The sequence below is a fragment of the Chiloscyllium plagiosum genome, chromosome 13 (assembly GCF_004010195.1).
Source record: "Chiloscyllium plagiosum isolate BGI_BamShark_2017 chromosome 13, ASM401019v2, whole genome shotgun sequence".
Lineage (NCBI taxonomy): Eukaryota > Metazoa > Chordata > Chondrichthyes > Orectolobiformes > Hemiscylliidae > Chiloscyllium > Chiloscyllium plagiosum.
The window spans coordinates 83,327,807-83,342,710 of record NC_057722.1 but is presented as its reverse complement, the minus strand read 5'-3'; the positions used below and the strand labels follow the sequence as shown (position 1 = coordinate 83,342,710).

The following is a 14,904-nucleotide window of genomic DNA, read 5'->3' as shown; positions in this document are numbered from 1 at the left end:
GGGGGGTTAGATATAGGACTGAAGTTAGGGGTAGGTTCTTCACTCAGCGAGTTGTAAGTTCATGGAATGCCCTGCCAGTAGCAGTGGTGGACTCTCCCTCTTTATGGGCATTTAAGCGGGCATTGGATAGGTATATGGAGGATAGTGGGTTAGTATAAGTTAGGTGGGCTTGGATCGGCGCAACATCGAGGGCCAAAGGGCCTGTACTGCGCTGTATTCTTCTATGTTCTATGTTCTATGTTCTAAGTAATAAAAAATATAGTGTGTTTACACAATTATCAATGTTTATATTCTAACCCAAGTAGTTACTGAGCTTCCAGTCAATTGTGTTCTTGTAATTGGCCCCACCTACATGCTGTCTTCAGCAGTGCAGACATCTTAGTCCTACCCAGGCTGCTGATTGACAAGTTGAAAAGTAAACCAGCTTGTTTTACATTCTTTATCTCAAGGATTCTAGGCAGTGGAAAGTGGATTGTTTTGACTCTGGTGCTCTAGAAGTGTTTGTAACTTTAAAGCCCTCTTTATTTATGTCTAGTAATCAACACCACTGAGTTTGCCATCTAAATATAGATTTCATACATTTTATTGGTGACACAGAATATAATTTAAAAGGTGCAGAGGAGATTTACCAGGATGTTGCCTGGTCAGGAGGGAAGGTCTTATGAGGAAAGGCTGAGAGACTTGGGTCTGTTCTCATTGGAAAGAAGGTGGCTAAGAGGGGATTTGATAGAGACATACAAGATGATCAGAGGATTAGATAGGGTGGAAAGTGAAAGTCTTTTTATGAGGAAGATGACGTTGGCTTGTACGAGGGAGCATAGCTACAAATTGAAGGGTGATAGATTTAAGACAGATGTCAGAGGAGGTTCTTTACTCAGAGAGTGGTAAGGGTGTGGAATGCCCTGCCTGCTAATGTAATTAGCTCAGTAACATTAGGGAGATTTAAACAATCCTTGGCTAAGCATATGGATGATGATGGGATAGTGTAGGGGGAAGGGCTTAGATTAGTTCACAGGTCGGTGCAACATTGAGGGCTGAAGGGCCTGTTCTGTGCTGTATTGTTCTATGTTATATGTTCTATGATTTAAAATAATGTTTAAATTAATAAAATAGCAAAATATTTTTGAATACTATAGCTGTTCATGAACACGATAAAACCATCCCTGGCAATGTAATCTCTGAACTCCCATCATTATGTTGCACCTTCATCCTGTTTATCAGACACACATTCCCTCCGAATAGGGAACAACTCTAAGGTACAGATCCTGCTTTCAGGGAGAAAATACAAAGATGTTTTTTCCTGAACTTTTCACAAATGGTTCTTGCTAGAAAATAGAATGACGTAAACTTTTCTGTCAAACATTGAGGAGTCAACATTTGTTGATAGAGAGGGGCTGAGTCACAGGGTTCATCCTTCAGAAACTATATTTTCCCAAATGTTTGTAGGTGGCCAGAGAAATCGTACATTCAATTACTGTACCAAAGATAATCCAGTACTCAAAGAATTAGCTTGAATTGCTGCACTCACCTTTGAGCATCTGGGTATACACCGTCACACTCTTTACATTCGTGAAGCTCATCTTCACCATTCAACTTCGGTTTGAAGTCTTCATTTACCATAGAGAATGTGGTGGAGGAATTGTTGCAGGTAAACTTCTGGTGATCTATCAGCTCTGCTTTGCATTCAAAGAGCTTATTGCACTCAACACACCGATATTCACGCTCCTCTGAAACATTGAAACACCATCTTATAAACTTGAAACTATATTCATCTGAACTTTAAAACTTAATAACTTTAATTAATTATTATCAGTATGGGATGTGGTAAAGTCCATTTCGCAAGCAGGAGAGTTAATCATTCCTCTCAATTAATGAGATCACATGATGCAGTTTTTATAAGGCTATTAGTAAATAATCAATTACAGATAGCCAATGAATGATAATGAATCTCAGTCTTACACAATTCATGGTTTATGTAACCTTCCCACTCCTCTTGAAATCTAATCGAAGTTCAGGTTATTCCTGAAAGCAATTCTGGCAGTTCATGTTCACACTCCAAAGTCACCAATAAAAATGATGAGTTGTATTGTGTTTTTACTTTATAAGCTTATTTTTTAATAATCCAATAATGCATCCTGTATAAAATGAACTGATGTATTTTTCTATTCATTATAAGTATTTGAGGTGGGTTTTTTGGCACGTGAGAAGCAATGTTAACATGTTTCAACTGGCCCCTTTGTGAAGAATGGACATAACTTAAACAAAATGACGAGCAACTAAATACAGCATAAGGTAGTTATGTACCGACCAGGAATAAATATTGAAATGATCAATGGGGCCAGTAACCACATCAAAGAGCATCCGGGTCTGGTAAGTGCATTTAAATGTCCTGGAGGACCAATGATATTATTGAAGGCTTACTGTATCTTCTGTCTTCCTTCCAATCCTGTTCAACCATGAATCTCATATAAATTTATCACATGCTATCAGAGGTAGATTTTTTGTACATTTCTTTCACTTTTCCTCAGGACACTTTCATCTAGAGTTGGCAGTGTTACTTTAAATTAGCATGAAACATAATTCAGGCCATTCTGATAGTAAGCTTTCTGCTTGAAACTTATGCCTGATGCCAGAACTACATTTTTGGATTTCATCAACAGAGAAAACCTTCATTGGCTTTCCCTGCTTCAGATTCAAGCAGCTCCCTGGAGAAGCAAGCCAATTATTCAGAGTAATGTCTAAGCAAACTATGCCACCCAACCCTCTTTTCTGAAAAAAAAATTGCTTGTATCTTTTTGCCAAGACATGATTATAAGCAGATTTGGTGTTTCAATTTTCTGTACACAGTTATATTAAGTGTCTTTTATTGCAAAAGTTTTTTTTGTTGATCTTTCACAATTAAACTGCTTTTCTTTCAAAGTGCAGTTCCAAAGACATTTTCTAACACAATGAGAAATTAATTTGACTTACTTCAAAAAAAGCACATCTACCAAGAAAACAGTGACTTCATATGGTTACAAAGGGAAGGAAGTCAATCTATTACACAGCTACTTACAAAACAAGCAGTCACTGACAGGATCAATGGCTCATGGCCTTTAATATCTCCAAGAATGGTTCTTATGAAGAAGAGCACAGACCAACTGAGTGTATTGTGTCAGCAATACATGCAAACTGCCAAATACTGGATAATTAATCTTCTGTTTTCATCACAGTTGTACTGGGTATTTAAAATGCAACTTCAGGCACAAGAGTAATATTTTAATCCAACCACATGCTACATCAAAAGGGACATGCAGTACTGGCCACTGGAAGAACAAAGAAAAAAACAGCAACTACTGGCATGAGCACTGCTCTATTTCCACACAACCAAGACCAAGCTATTCAGGGGGACAAGATGTTCTGCCACAGTTGAGTCAAGGGATGGAGAGTTTTACTCCCCGCACCCCCCAACCCACCGTTTAGATACCATTGACTTTGAATCAGAGTCAGAATGGATATTTTATTTCAATTCTGACAGTAGCAAAATATATAAGAGTCTCCTCTTCCTGTCAACAAATAGATTGTTCCACACAAGTAAATTAAAATCTCTTCATTGTAGCTCACTGAGCAGCTTGGTTCCATTAGGGTGGCATGGTGGCTCAGTGGTTAGCACTACTGCCTCCCAGTGCCAGGGACTCAGGTTTGATTCCAACCTTGGGCGACTGTCTGTGTGCAGTTTGCATATTTTCCTTGTGTCTACGTGGTTTTCCTCCAGGTGCTCCAGTTTCCTCCCGTAATCCAAAGATGGGCAGTTTTGGTGAATTGGCCATGTTAAATTGCTATTAGTGTTCAGGGATGTGTGGGTTAGATGCATTAGTAAATGTAGAGTAATAGGGGAGTGGGACTGAGTGGGTTACTCTTCAGAGGGCCAGTGTGGACTTGCTGAGCCGAATGGATTCTGTAAGGATTCTATGATTAAGGGGCATCATTCTTCTCTCAAAATACTTTTAAACAAGCATTTGGTACAAAGTTAAGAACATAGAACAATACAGCACAGAACAGGCCCTTTGGCTCTCGATATTGCGCTGATCTGTGAACTATTCTCAGCTCGACCTCTACACTATCCCAAAATCATCCATGTGCTTATCGAAGGATTGTTTAAATCTCCCGAATGTGGCTGACTTAACTACATTAGCAGGTAGGGCATTCCACGCCCTTACCACTCTCTGCATAAAGAACCTGCCTCTGACATCTGTCTTAAATCTATTACCCCTCAATTTGTAATTATGCCTCCTCATACACAATGATGTTATCATCCTAGGATAAAGTCTTTCTCTGTCTACCCTATCTAATCCTCTGATCATCTTGTATGTTTCTATCAAATCCCCCCTTAGCCTTCTTCTTTCCAATGAGAACAGACCCAAGTCTCTCAGCCTTTCCTCATAAGACATTCCCTCCAGACCAGGCAACATCCTGGTAAATCTCCTCTGCACTTTTTCCAATGCTTCCACATCGTTCCTATAATGGGGCGACCAGAACTGTACACAACATTCCAAGTGTGGCCGCACCTGTGTTTTGTATAGTTGCAGCATGACATCACACCTCCGGAACTCAATCCCTCTACTAATGAAACCTAACACACCGTATGCCTTCTTAACAGCACTATCCACCTGTGTGGCAACTTTCAGGGATCTATGCACATGGACTCCAAGATCCCTCTGCACATTCACACTACCAAGAATCTTTCCATTCACCTCATACTCTGCCTTCCTGTTATTCTTTCCAAAATGCATTACCTCACATTTAGCTGCATTGAACTCCATTTGCCACCTCTCAGCCCAATTCTGCAGTTTATCCAAGTTCCCCTGCAACCTGTAACATTCTTCCAAACTGTCCACTACTCCACCGACTTTAAAGTGTTGTCTGCAAATTTACTAATCCATCCACCTATGCCTTCGTCTAAGTCATTTATAAAAATGACAAACAGCAGTGGTCCCAAAACAGATCCTTGTGGCATACCACTAGTAACTGGACTCCAGGCTGAATATTTTCCATCAACCACCACTCGCTGCCTTCTTTCAGAAAGCCAGTTTCTAATCCAAACTGCTAAATCACCCTCAATTCAATGTCTCTGCATTTTCTCCAACAGCCTACCATGAGGAACCTTATCAAAGGCTTTATTGAAGTCCATGTATACCACGTCAACTGCCCTACCCTCATCTACATGTTTGGTCACCTTCTCAAAAAACCCAATGCATTTATTGGACATTGGACTTTATAAAATCAGGGAAAACACAATGCATTTATATCCCCTTAAAAGTTAGAACTAAGAAAGTTTAGGGAAATATTTAATCTTTATAAATGGTATTCTTGACATCACTGAATAGTTGAAGATAATCACTTGTGAAGTAGAATGCATTATAAGATTATTAAATTACATTAAATCCCTACATGCAGAAGCAGGCCATTTGGCTCATTGAATGCACACCAACCCTCCAAACAGCATCCCACCCAGATCCAACCCTCCACCCTATTCCCGTAACCCCACACCTACCATGGCAAAATAACCTAACCTACACATCCCTGGACACTATGGACAATTTAGCATGGCCAATCCACCTAACCTTTGGACTGTGGGAGGAAACTGGAGCATCTGGAGGAAAGCCACACAGACACATAGAGAACATGCAGATTCCACCCAGACAGTTGTCCAAGGCTGGAATTGAATCCAGGTCCCTGGTGCTATGAGGCAGCGTGCTAACCACTGAGGCACCCTTAAAAATATATTATTTGGTCACTGAATTGTGAAAACAGAATGACACCATATATGGATCAACACCATCCAAGCTCCCTTAAAAATTGTTGTTACATTCAAACAAATGTGCCCATTTTCCTATGTTCCAAGATCGTGAAATAAATGCAGTTTTGCAGATGTTTATAAACAGTGAAGCAGTTTTGCATCTGGTCAATGCGAGTACTTGCAAATGAATTGCTTTTGTTGACCAGAATTGAATTGAATGGAAAACATGAAATCTCTGTGTGGCCCCAATTAGAACATGTAAGAGAAATTGACAACTGCAGATGTTGGAGATCAGAGTTGAGAGTGTGCTGCTGGAAAAGCACAGCAGGTCAGGCAACATCGGAAGAGCAGGAGAATCGACGTTTCGGGCATAAGATTCCTGAAGAAGGGCTTATGCCTGAAACATTGCTTCTCCTGCTCCTCGGATGCTGCCTGACCTGCTGTGCTTTTCCAGCACTACACTCTCGACCTGGTTAGGACATGTACTTTGCACTGATTTGTGCTGTAGCTGCAGTCTGAGGAGATTATGACAGTGACAGTTACTCACCATGTATCTCTGGAGCCATTGTCTCTTGTGAGTAGCCTTCACTCTTCATCAACACTAAGAGCTCCTCCCCAGGGCTAATGTCTCGTATAATTCTGTAAAAAATCTGAATTGAAGCAAAAGGCTATGGTAAGTATGGATGAAAGCATTGGTCTATGAGTTTGACAAGATATCATTGTTCAAAAATATAGTGACACTCAGTTTTTTTCAGTTAGCTCTGCTACATGTTGGCTCTTGTTCAGTCTTTCAAGTATCTAAAAGGTAGATTTTTTTAATGTCCATTTGTAAAATTGAAGTTACCAAACAAACACCAATAGAGAAATACTCTCTCACAATACTGACCTTCATTACCAATGAAAATTGGACAGTTTCTCACATGGGTCTGACCTGCAAAGTCAGACTGATCTTTGACCGTACATTGAAAATCCATCCTATAATACTTCATAGCATGACCATTTCAAATGTTTCAAATGCAAAATAATTTCAGATCAAACTGGAAGCATTTACAACGTGCAAAGCAGGAGTCCCTTCATTCACTGGATATGTTTCATGTGCCTGTATTGATGAGCTCTACTGTTGGGATCATCAGCACCTCAAAGTCAAAATATACAACAACAACATTACTTTATACAATGAGACTTATTTTGCATGTGAAGTATATTATACTAAAACCTCACATGCACTCTCTGAGTTGCCATAACGATAGTGTTTAAAATTAGGAAATGATTGGAAACGGTAAATTAACTTATTTTAAATAACAGAATCCCAGTCCTACCCACCTGCACATGCCAGCCATATTCTGTTGTGGCAGCTCAACTGACCATTAATTATTTCCAACCACAAGGGATGAACTCAGATTTCTCCAGTTTTCTCATTTCCCCTCTCAGTCCCAACCCTCGAACTCAGCACCACCTTCCTAACCTTCAATCTTCTTCCTGACCTCTCCGCGCCCACCCCCACTCCGGCCTATCACCCTCACCTTAACCTCCTTCCACCTATCGCATTTCCAATGCCCCTCCTCCAAGTCCCTCCTCCCTACCTTTTATCTTAGCCTGCTTGGCACACTCTCCTCATTCCTGAAGAAAGGCTCATGCCCGAAACGTCGATTCTCCTGGTCCTTGGATGCTGCCTGACCTGCTGCACTTTTCCAGCAACACATTTTCAGCTCTGATCTCCAGCATCTGCTGTCCTCACTCTCTCCATTAATTACTTGGCACCAACCTGCCCACTCTTTTATGATAGGGGTGAGCTCAGGAGTTGGGTGGGAAACAGCGGAGGGGCTAGCCACCACAACCTGTATAATGTGGCCATCTGCTGGTGTGGGACATGTAATATCCAGCCTAACAGATCTAACATCATAACAGGAAGACATTTAGCTTCACTCTTTAGAAAAGATTGATGTTGTTCCTGATTGCTGGTGTCTCTGTTTGACTTTTACCAGAATATTCAGGCTGTCAAAGCATTTTATCATTCCACTATTCCTGCCACAATGTCAGCTGTAGTGCACTGGGACAGAGACAAGATCCAGGGATATCTAGTCATGTCATGTTCCACCTGCAGAGATGTTTCCTGTATAGGTTTGTGAGGGATGATTCTTATGCTTTGTTTTGTAAGATCATTGACTTCATTGAGAAGAAGGGAGGATGTTCAAAGATTGGGAGTTCCTTAGTTGAAAATTCCTGTGCTTTACCTTCAATTATCTCATCAGGCAAACAGTATCAATATTGCTGAGTATGAGCTAGATGGCTTTTCAAAAGCTGCAAGATCCTCCTTACTAATATCTGGAGGTATGTGCTAAAATTGGAGGAACTTGCCAAACCAAGTCAAGCAACAGCTTGACATAATCATTTACAAAGAATCATACCTTCCAGATGATATCCCAGATATGATCACCAATAACCATAGTATGTCCCGACTCACTGATAGGATCGCTCCAGCTGAGGTGGCAGTACAGTGGTATGCAGTCAGGAGGAAAGTTGCCCTGGGAGTCGTCAGCATTGGCTTGGGCCTCATGAGGTTTCATGCCATCAAGGACTGAGTCTGTGGCAGGTGGTGATGGAACCAACAAATTGACAATGTGCACAAAGGAACCTCGATTATCCGAACGACACGGGCAGGGAGTGTTTCTTTCAGATAATCGAATGCTCAGATAAATGAATGCCGAAGAACACCGATTAGCCAAGCATCAGGACCTTGCGATCTTGGTCCAATAATCCAAAATTTGGAAAATCAAAATTTGATAATCAAGGTCCCTCTGTACTTGAATTGTCTTCACCAACCTATCCATAGCAGATCAACAATCCATGATGGTTATTAGGGAGTCTGCGACCAATGGATCAGACATATACTCTGCAGTCCGAGCACATCCAGTCATGAATGGTAGTGGGCAATCAAACATTTCACCAGATGAGGAAGGTCCACAAATATCCCCATTCTCAATGACTGAAGACCCAACATATTAGTGTAAAGACAACACATACACAGTAATTTTCAGCCAGAAGTGTTGATTGGATGATCCATCTCGGCCTCCTCCAGTGGTCACCAGCATCTCAGATACCAGTCTTCGGCAAATTCGCTTCACTTCATGTCGTATCCAAAAATGTTTGGATACTTTGGAAACTGCAAAGGAAATGGGCCCCAACAAATTTCTGGAAATAGTACTGAAGACTTGTGCTCAGTAATCTTCATATGGTCAGGAAGGAGAGACCACATTCAAAGTAAGTCACATAGTTTGGGGAACATGGAGGCAGTGTCAGAATAGAAGTGTAAATCTTTCTTTCCTTTCTCTGTTTCAAAAGTTGAAAACTCAATAGATTATAGAAAAGATTAGTAAGGAGGCTGACTGAGCTGAGTGAGAGATAGTTGTTAATCACCTGAAACCTGAATGGGACCTAAATAGCAGTTAATTACTAGTGAAGCTTAACCAGTGTGAGTCATCCTGGCTCACGGTAGCTCAAGTTAAGATAGGGCCTGTGGAAAGCACACGATCAGGAAGGAGATAGCATATCAGGAGTGAGACACAGTCCAAGTGAGTATATAATTCGGGGAATTTGGAGACAATGTGGGAATTTGCTGCAGAAGGCAGGAGCTGCTTATTTTGGCTCACACTTTGTAAGTTTTTTTTAAAAAACAGGATAAATTGAGGCCCAGAATCAGGGCCCTATACAAGATTGACATCACAGGAAAACCGTAAACTCATTGGTTAATGGTAGAAGCTAATTTGACTATTTATATTGGTTACTTTCAGATTGAAGGTAAGTAGGGGAAATATTTACTACAAACTAAAAGACCAGTATTATTTCCAAAATAAAAAAAAATCAAGTTAAGAACTAAACAATTAAAAGAGAGCTACCGTGCCAGGTGATGTGTTGTAACTGCACGACTGGGAACTGGTGGACCCTGTTGCGGTTAAGAGTGACCACATTTGCAACAAAAGTTGGTTAGTTGAGGAACTTTGGCTCAGAGTCGATGAGCTAGAGTCTGAGCTTCAAACAATCCGACACATCAGAGAGGGGGGAGAGTTACCTGGACATCATGTTTCAGGAGGCAGTCACACCCCTTAGGTTAACTACCTTGAACTTGGTCAAGGGTCAGGGATAGGAGGGTGTGACTATGAATGAGGCAGGTAGAGGGATCCAGGAGGTAGTGCTGAAGGAGCCTCAGCCCCACAGCTTGTCAAACAGTTTGGAGATTCTTGCCCCCTGTGTGGATGAGAGGTGGGAGGGTGCTGTAGGGAGGATGAGCAAACTGACCACAGCACCGTGGTACAGGGAATCATTTAAGAGGAGGGAGAAGAGAGAAATATAGTTGTAATCGGGGATAGTATGATCAGGGGAATAGGCCTTGTTCCATATGGCCAAGATTGACAATCCTGACGGCTATTGTCTGGCTTCAGGATATCTCATCAGTGCTGCAGAGGAATTTAGAGCAGGAGGGGAAAGATCCAATCATTGTGGTTCATGTAGGTACCAATGATACAGGCAGAAAGAGAAAAGAGGCTCTGATGAGGGAATATGAGCAACTTGGGGCTAAATTAAAAAGCTGAACCAAAACCATAATAATCTCTGGATTACTACCTGAGCCAGAAGCAAATTGGCATAGGGTCAGCAAGATAAAAGATTGGTGTGGAGGAAACGGGGTTCAAATTCATGGCACATTGGCACCAATACTGGGGAAGCTGGGCTCCACCTGAATCAGGCTGGGACCAGAGTCCTAGTGAATCACATAACCAGGGATATGCAGTTCTAATTTGATTTGATTTCTTACTGTCACGTACCAAGATACAGTGAAAAGTATTGTTTTGCATGCTAATCAGACAAATCATACCTTATAATAAGTACAACAGGGTAATAGAACATAATGCAGAATATAGCGTTGCAACCACAGAGAAGGTGCAGAAAAAGATCAACTCTTATATATGAGAGGTCCGTTCAGAAGTCTGATAACAGCAGGGAAAAAGCTGTCCTGAAATCTATTGGTATATATTTTCCAACTTTTGTATCTTCTGCAAGGTGGAAAAGACTGGAAGAGAGCAAAACTGGGGTGGGAGGGGTCTTTGATTATGTTGGCTGCATTCTTGAGGGAGCCTTGGCCTCCACACTCATTTGTAGCAATGAGTTCTATAGATTCACTATACTGGCCCTGGAGGGGGTTCAGAGCAGATTCACAAGAATGGTCCTAGGAATGAAAGGCTTAACATATGAGGAACATTTGAGGACTCTGGGCCCATACCTATTGGAGTTTAGAAGGATGAGGGGAGATCTGATTGAAACTTACAGGATATTGAATGGTCTGGACAGAGTAGATGTTGGGAAGATATTTCCATTGGCAAGAGACTAGGACCCAAGGGCACAGTCTTGGAGTGAAGGGAAGACTCTATAGAATGGAGATAAGGAGAAACTTCTTCAGCCAGAGGGTGGTGAATCTGTGGAACTCATTGTCACAGAAGGTTGTGGCGGCCAGGTTATTGAGTATATTTAAGACTGAGATAGATAGGTTTTCAACCCCATTTTCCTACTGTTTCACCATAACCTTTGATTCCCTTGGCAAGCAAGAACCTATCAACCATGATTGAGTGGCAGAGCAGACTCAATGGGCCGAATGGACTAATTTCTGCTCCTATGTCTGATGGTCTAATGACATTAGGAAGATTTTGACCCAGCGACATGAAGGAATGGTGATATAGTTTCAAGTCAGGATGGTGGAGGGAATTTGGAGATGGTGGTGTTCCCAGGCATCTACTGCATTTGTCCTTCTAGATGGAAGTGGTTGTGGGTTTGGAAGGTGCTATCTGAGGATCTTGCATGAAGTTCTGCAGTGCATTTGTAGGTAGCACATGCTGCTGCTCCTGAGCATCAGTAGAGAAGGGAGTGAATTCTTCTGGATGTGTTCCAAACAAGTTTACATAATGATCCTGGGGTTGAAGGGATTGACATATGAGGAGTGGTTGAGGGTTCTGGGTCTGTACTCAATAGAGTTTAGGAGGAAGAGGGGGGATCTGATTGAATCTGACAGAGGCCTGGATAAACTGGATGTGGAGAAGTGGTTTCCAATGATAGGTGAGTCAAGGAGCCAATGATACAGCCTCAGGGTGAAGGGGCGACTATTTAGAACTGAGATGTGAAGGAATTTCCTTCAGCCACAGTGTAGTGAATCTATAGAACTCATTGCTACAAATGTGTGTGGAGGCCAAGGCTGTGTAAGACAGAGATAGATAGGTTTTTGATTAGCAGCGGGGATCAAGGGTTACAGGGAGATTGCAGGAAAATTGAGTTAAGAGACATGTCAGCCATGATTGAATGGTGGAGAAGTCTCAATGGGCCAAATGGCCTAATTTTGGTTCTATATTTTATGGTATTATGATCCAGAATTTGCCACTCCCCTAGCCAAGCTCTCCCATTACAGTTACAACACTGGCATCTACCTGACAATGTGGAAAATTGCCTAGGTTTACTTGTTCATAAAAGGTAGGACAAATCCAACCCAGCCAATTACCGTCCCATCAGTCTACTCTTGATCATCAATAAAGTGATGAAAGGTGTCATCAATGGTATTACCAAACAGCACCTGCTCAGTAATAACCTGTGCAGTGACACCCAGTTTGAATTCTGCCAGGGCCATTCAGCTCCTGACCTTATTATAGCCTGACACCAACATGGACAAAAGTGCAAAGCTCGAGGAAGGAATGTGAAGGTTACTGCCCTTGACATCACGGCAATGTTTGACTGAATGCGTCAAAGAGAAGCCTAGAAAACCTGGAGTTAATGGAAAACTCTCCATTGGCTGGAGTCATACTTAGCACAAAGGAAGATAATTGTGTTTATTGGAGTCAATCATCTCAGCCACAGGCCATCACCACAGGCATTCCTCTGGGAAGTTTCCAAAGCCCAACCATCTTCAGCTGCTTCAATGACATTCCCTCCATTTTAATGTCAAAATTGAGGATGTGCATTCAGCAGTGAACAATTTTCCACACCATTCATGACTCCTCAGATTCTGAGACAGTAAATATCCAACAATTCCTCGGCAATATCCAGGGTTATGAAAAGCTGCAAGTAATAGTTGTGCTACACAAATGTCAGGCAGTGACCATCTCCAATAAGAGACAAGATAATCACCACCCCTTTGATAGTCAATCACATTACTATCACTGAATCTCGGCCATCAGCCACTGACTAGAAACTAAATTGACTAGTCATATAATTACGATGACGACAAGAGCAGGTCAGAGGCCAAGGATCCTTTAGCAAGTAACTCACTACCTGACCTTCCAAAGCCAGACCACCATCTACAAGACTCACTCAAAAGTGTGATGTAATGAGTGACAGATGAGTGTCAATGACACTCAACTTCTCAACACCGTCGTGGACAAAAGCTAATTTGCATCCTATCAAACACCATCAGCATTCTGCCTGAAAATAATACAGAGACTGGAGATCTGAAATAAAAGTGTGGTACTGCAGAAACTCAGCAAATCCAACAGCATCCTTTGAGAAAGAAAGAGCTAAGGTTTGGAGTCCAATATGATTCTTCCTCGAAACTTAAAGGGTCTAGAATATGCTCGTTTTGCAGTGTTGATGGAGGAGGAAGAAAAGTGTGTGAAACAGATTGTGAGGTTGCCCAGAGCAAAGACAAAGGGAGTGCTTTCAGCCTTTAAAAAGCATCATTTTGGACTCTATTAATTCTGTTTCTCTCTCCACACAGCTGCTGAGTTTCTCTAGCATTTTTGAAAATATTCCAACATTCATCAATAGGATGTGATGCAAGAACTCACCAAGAGTCCTTCAACAGCACCTTCCAATCCCATGACCTCGAATGTCTAGAAGAACAAGAGCAGCAAATACATGGGAATGCTAGCCTCAAGGTCACTCACCATCCTGACTTGGAAACATAATATGGTTCAGTCACTGTCACCGGGTCAAATTCCTGGGATTCCCTGCCTGATAGCACTGAGACTATATCAATACCATATGTACTGTAACAGATCACCACTGCCTTCAAGAACAACTGGCATGAGTAAGCTATGCTGGTGTAGTCAGTAATACCCTCATTCTGTGATTATATTTTTAAAAATACAGGAGTGAATGTGGGACATATTGGAATCACAGGATGACAATGGAACCTGAAACGTTGAGGAAATGAGGCATAAATACATTTTTTTTCATTCTTCAATGGTCTCTGAAACAGGAGTTTAAGCTGGAGTCACTTTCATTTTCCAGAGGAGGTGGGTCTGGATCCCAGAGGGCCCTTACACCATCCCGCGACCAGATACACTTTAGCCATTATTTCTAGCCTTTTGACAAAGGAGTGCTACTGATTTGCCCCAACCCACTAAAAATCTGTAATGCAGAGCTCCCCTTTAGCCTCAAGGACATCAGGCAGGAAATATGTCTCAGTATTAGTTATACCCTTGATCAGCAACCATTAGCCCAGTAACAAGGCTCAAAGTCACTAGACATTTCTTTCAAATTACCAAATTTGTTCATGGAATGCCCTGCCAGTAGCAGTGGTGGACTCTCCCTCTTTATGGGCATTTAAGCGGGCATTGGATAGCTATATGGAGGATAGTGGGTAAGTAGAGGTTAGGTGGGCTTGGATCGGCGCAACATCGAGGGCCAAAGGGCCTGTACCGCGCTGTATTCTTCTATGTTCTATGTTCTATGTTCTAAATAATAATACTCAGCAGTTTGAAATAAGACAACCATAAAATGTGTTTAAGCATCCAGTTGGTACCCGGTCATTTTTACTTTTTTGGCCAGAGTCATAGTCATAGAGTCATAGACCCGTCCATGCCGACCAGATATCCCAACCCAATCTAAACCCACCTGCCAGCACCTAGCCCATATCCCTCCAAACCCTTCCTAATCATATACCCATCCAAATGCCTCTTAAATGTTGCAATTGTACCAGCCTCCACCACTTCCTCTGGCAGCTCATTCCATACAAGTACCACCCTCTGTGTGAAAAAGTTGCCCCATAGGTCTCTTTTATATCTTTCCCCTCTCACCCTAAACCTATGCCCTCTAGTTCTGGACTCCCGACTCCAGGGAAAAGACTTTGTCTATTTATCCTATCCATGCCC

General features: G+C 41.8%; 1 protein-coding gene across 8 annotated transcripts in view; it reads right to left on the bottom strand.

Moving 5' to 3' along the window:
* Positions 1–14,904, bottom strand: part of mecom (MDS1 and EVI1 complex locus) — a 1,133,356-nt gene that overhangs the window by 176,707 nt on the left and 941,745 nt on the right. For all 8 annotated transcript variants that reach the window (XM_043702874.1, XM_043702878.1, XM_043702875.1 and 5 more), the window contains 2 exons: positions 6,327–6,429; positions 1,529–1,727 (listed from right to left, as the gene is read on the bottom strand). In XM_043702874.1, the coding sequence (XP_043558809.1) occupies positions 1,529–1,727; positions 6,327–6,429 (302 nt within the window). The remainder of the gene's footprint in view (positions 1–1,528; positions 1,728–6,326; positions 6,430–14,904) is intronic.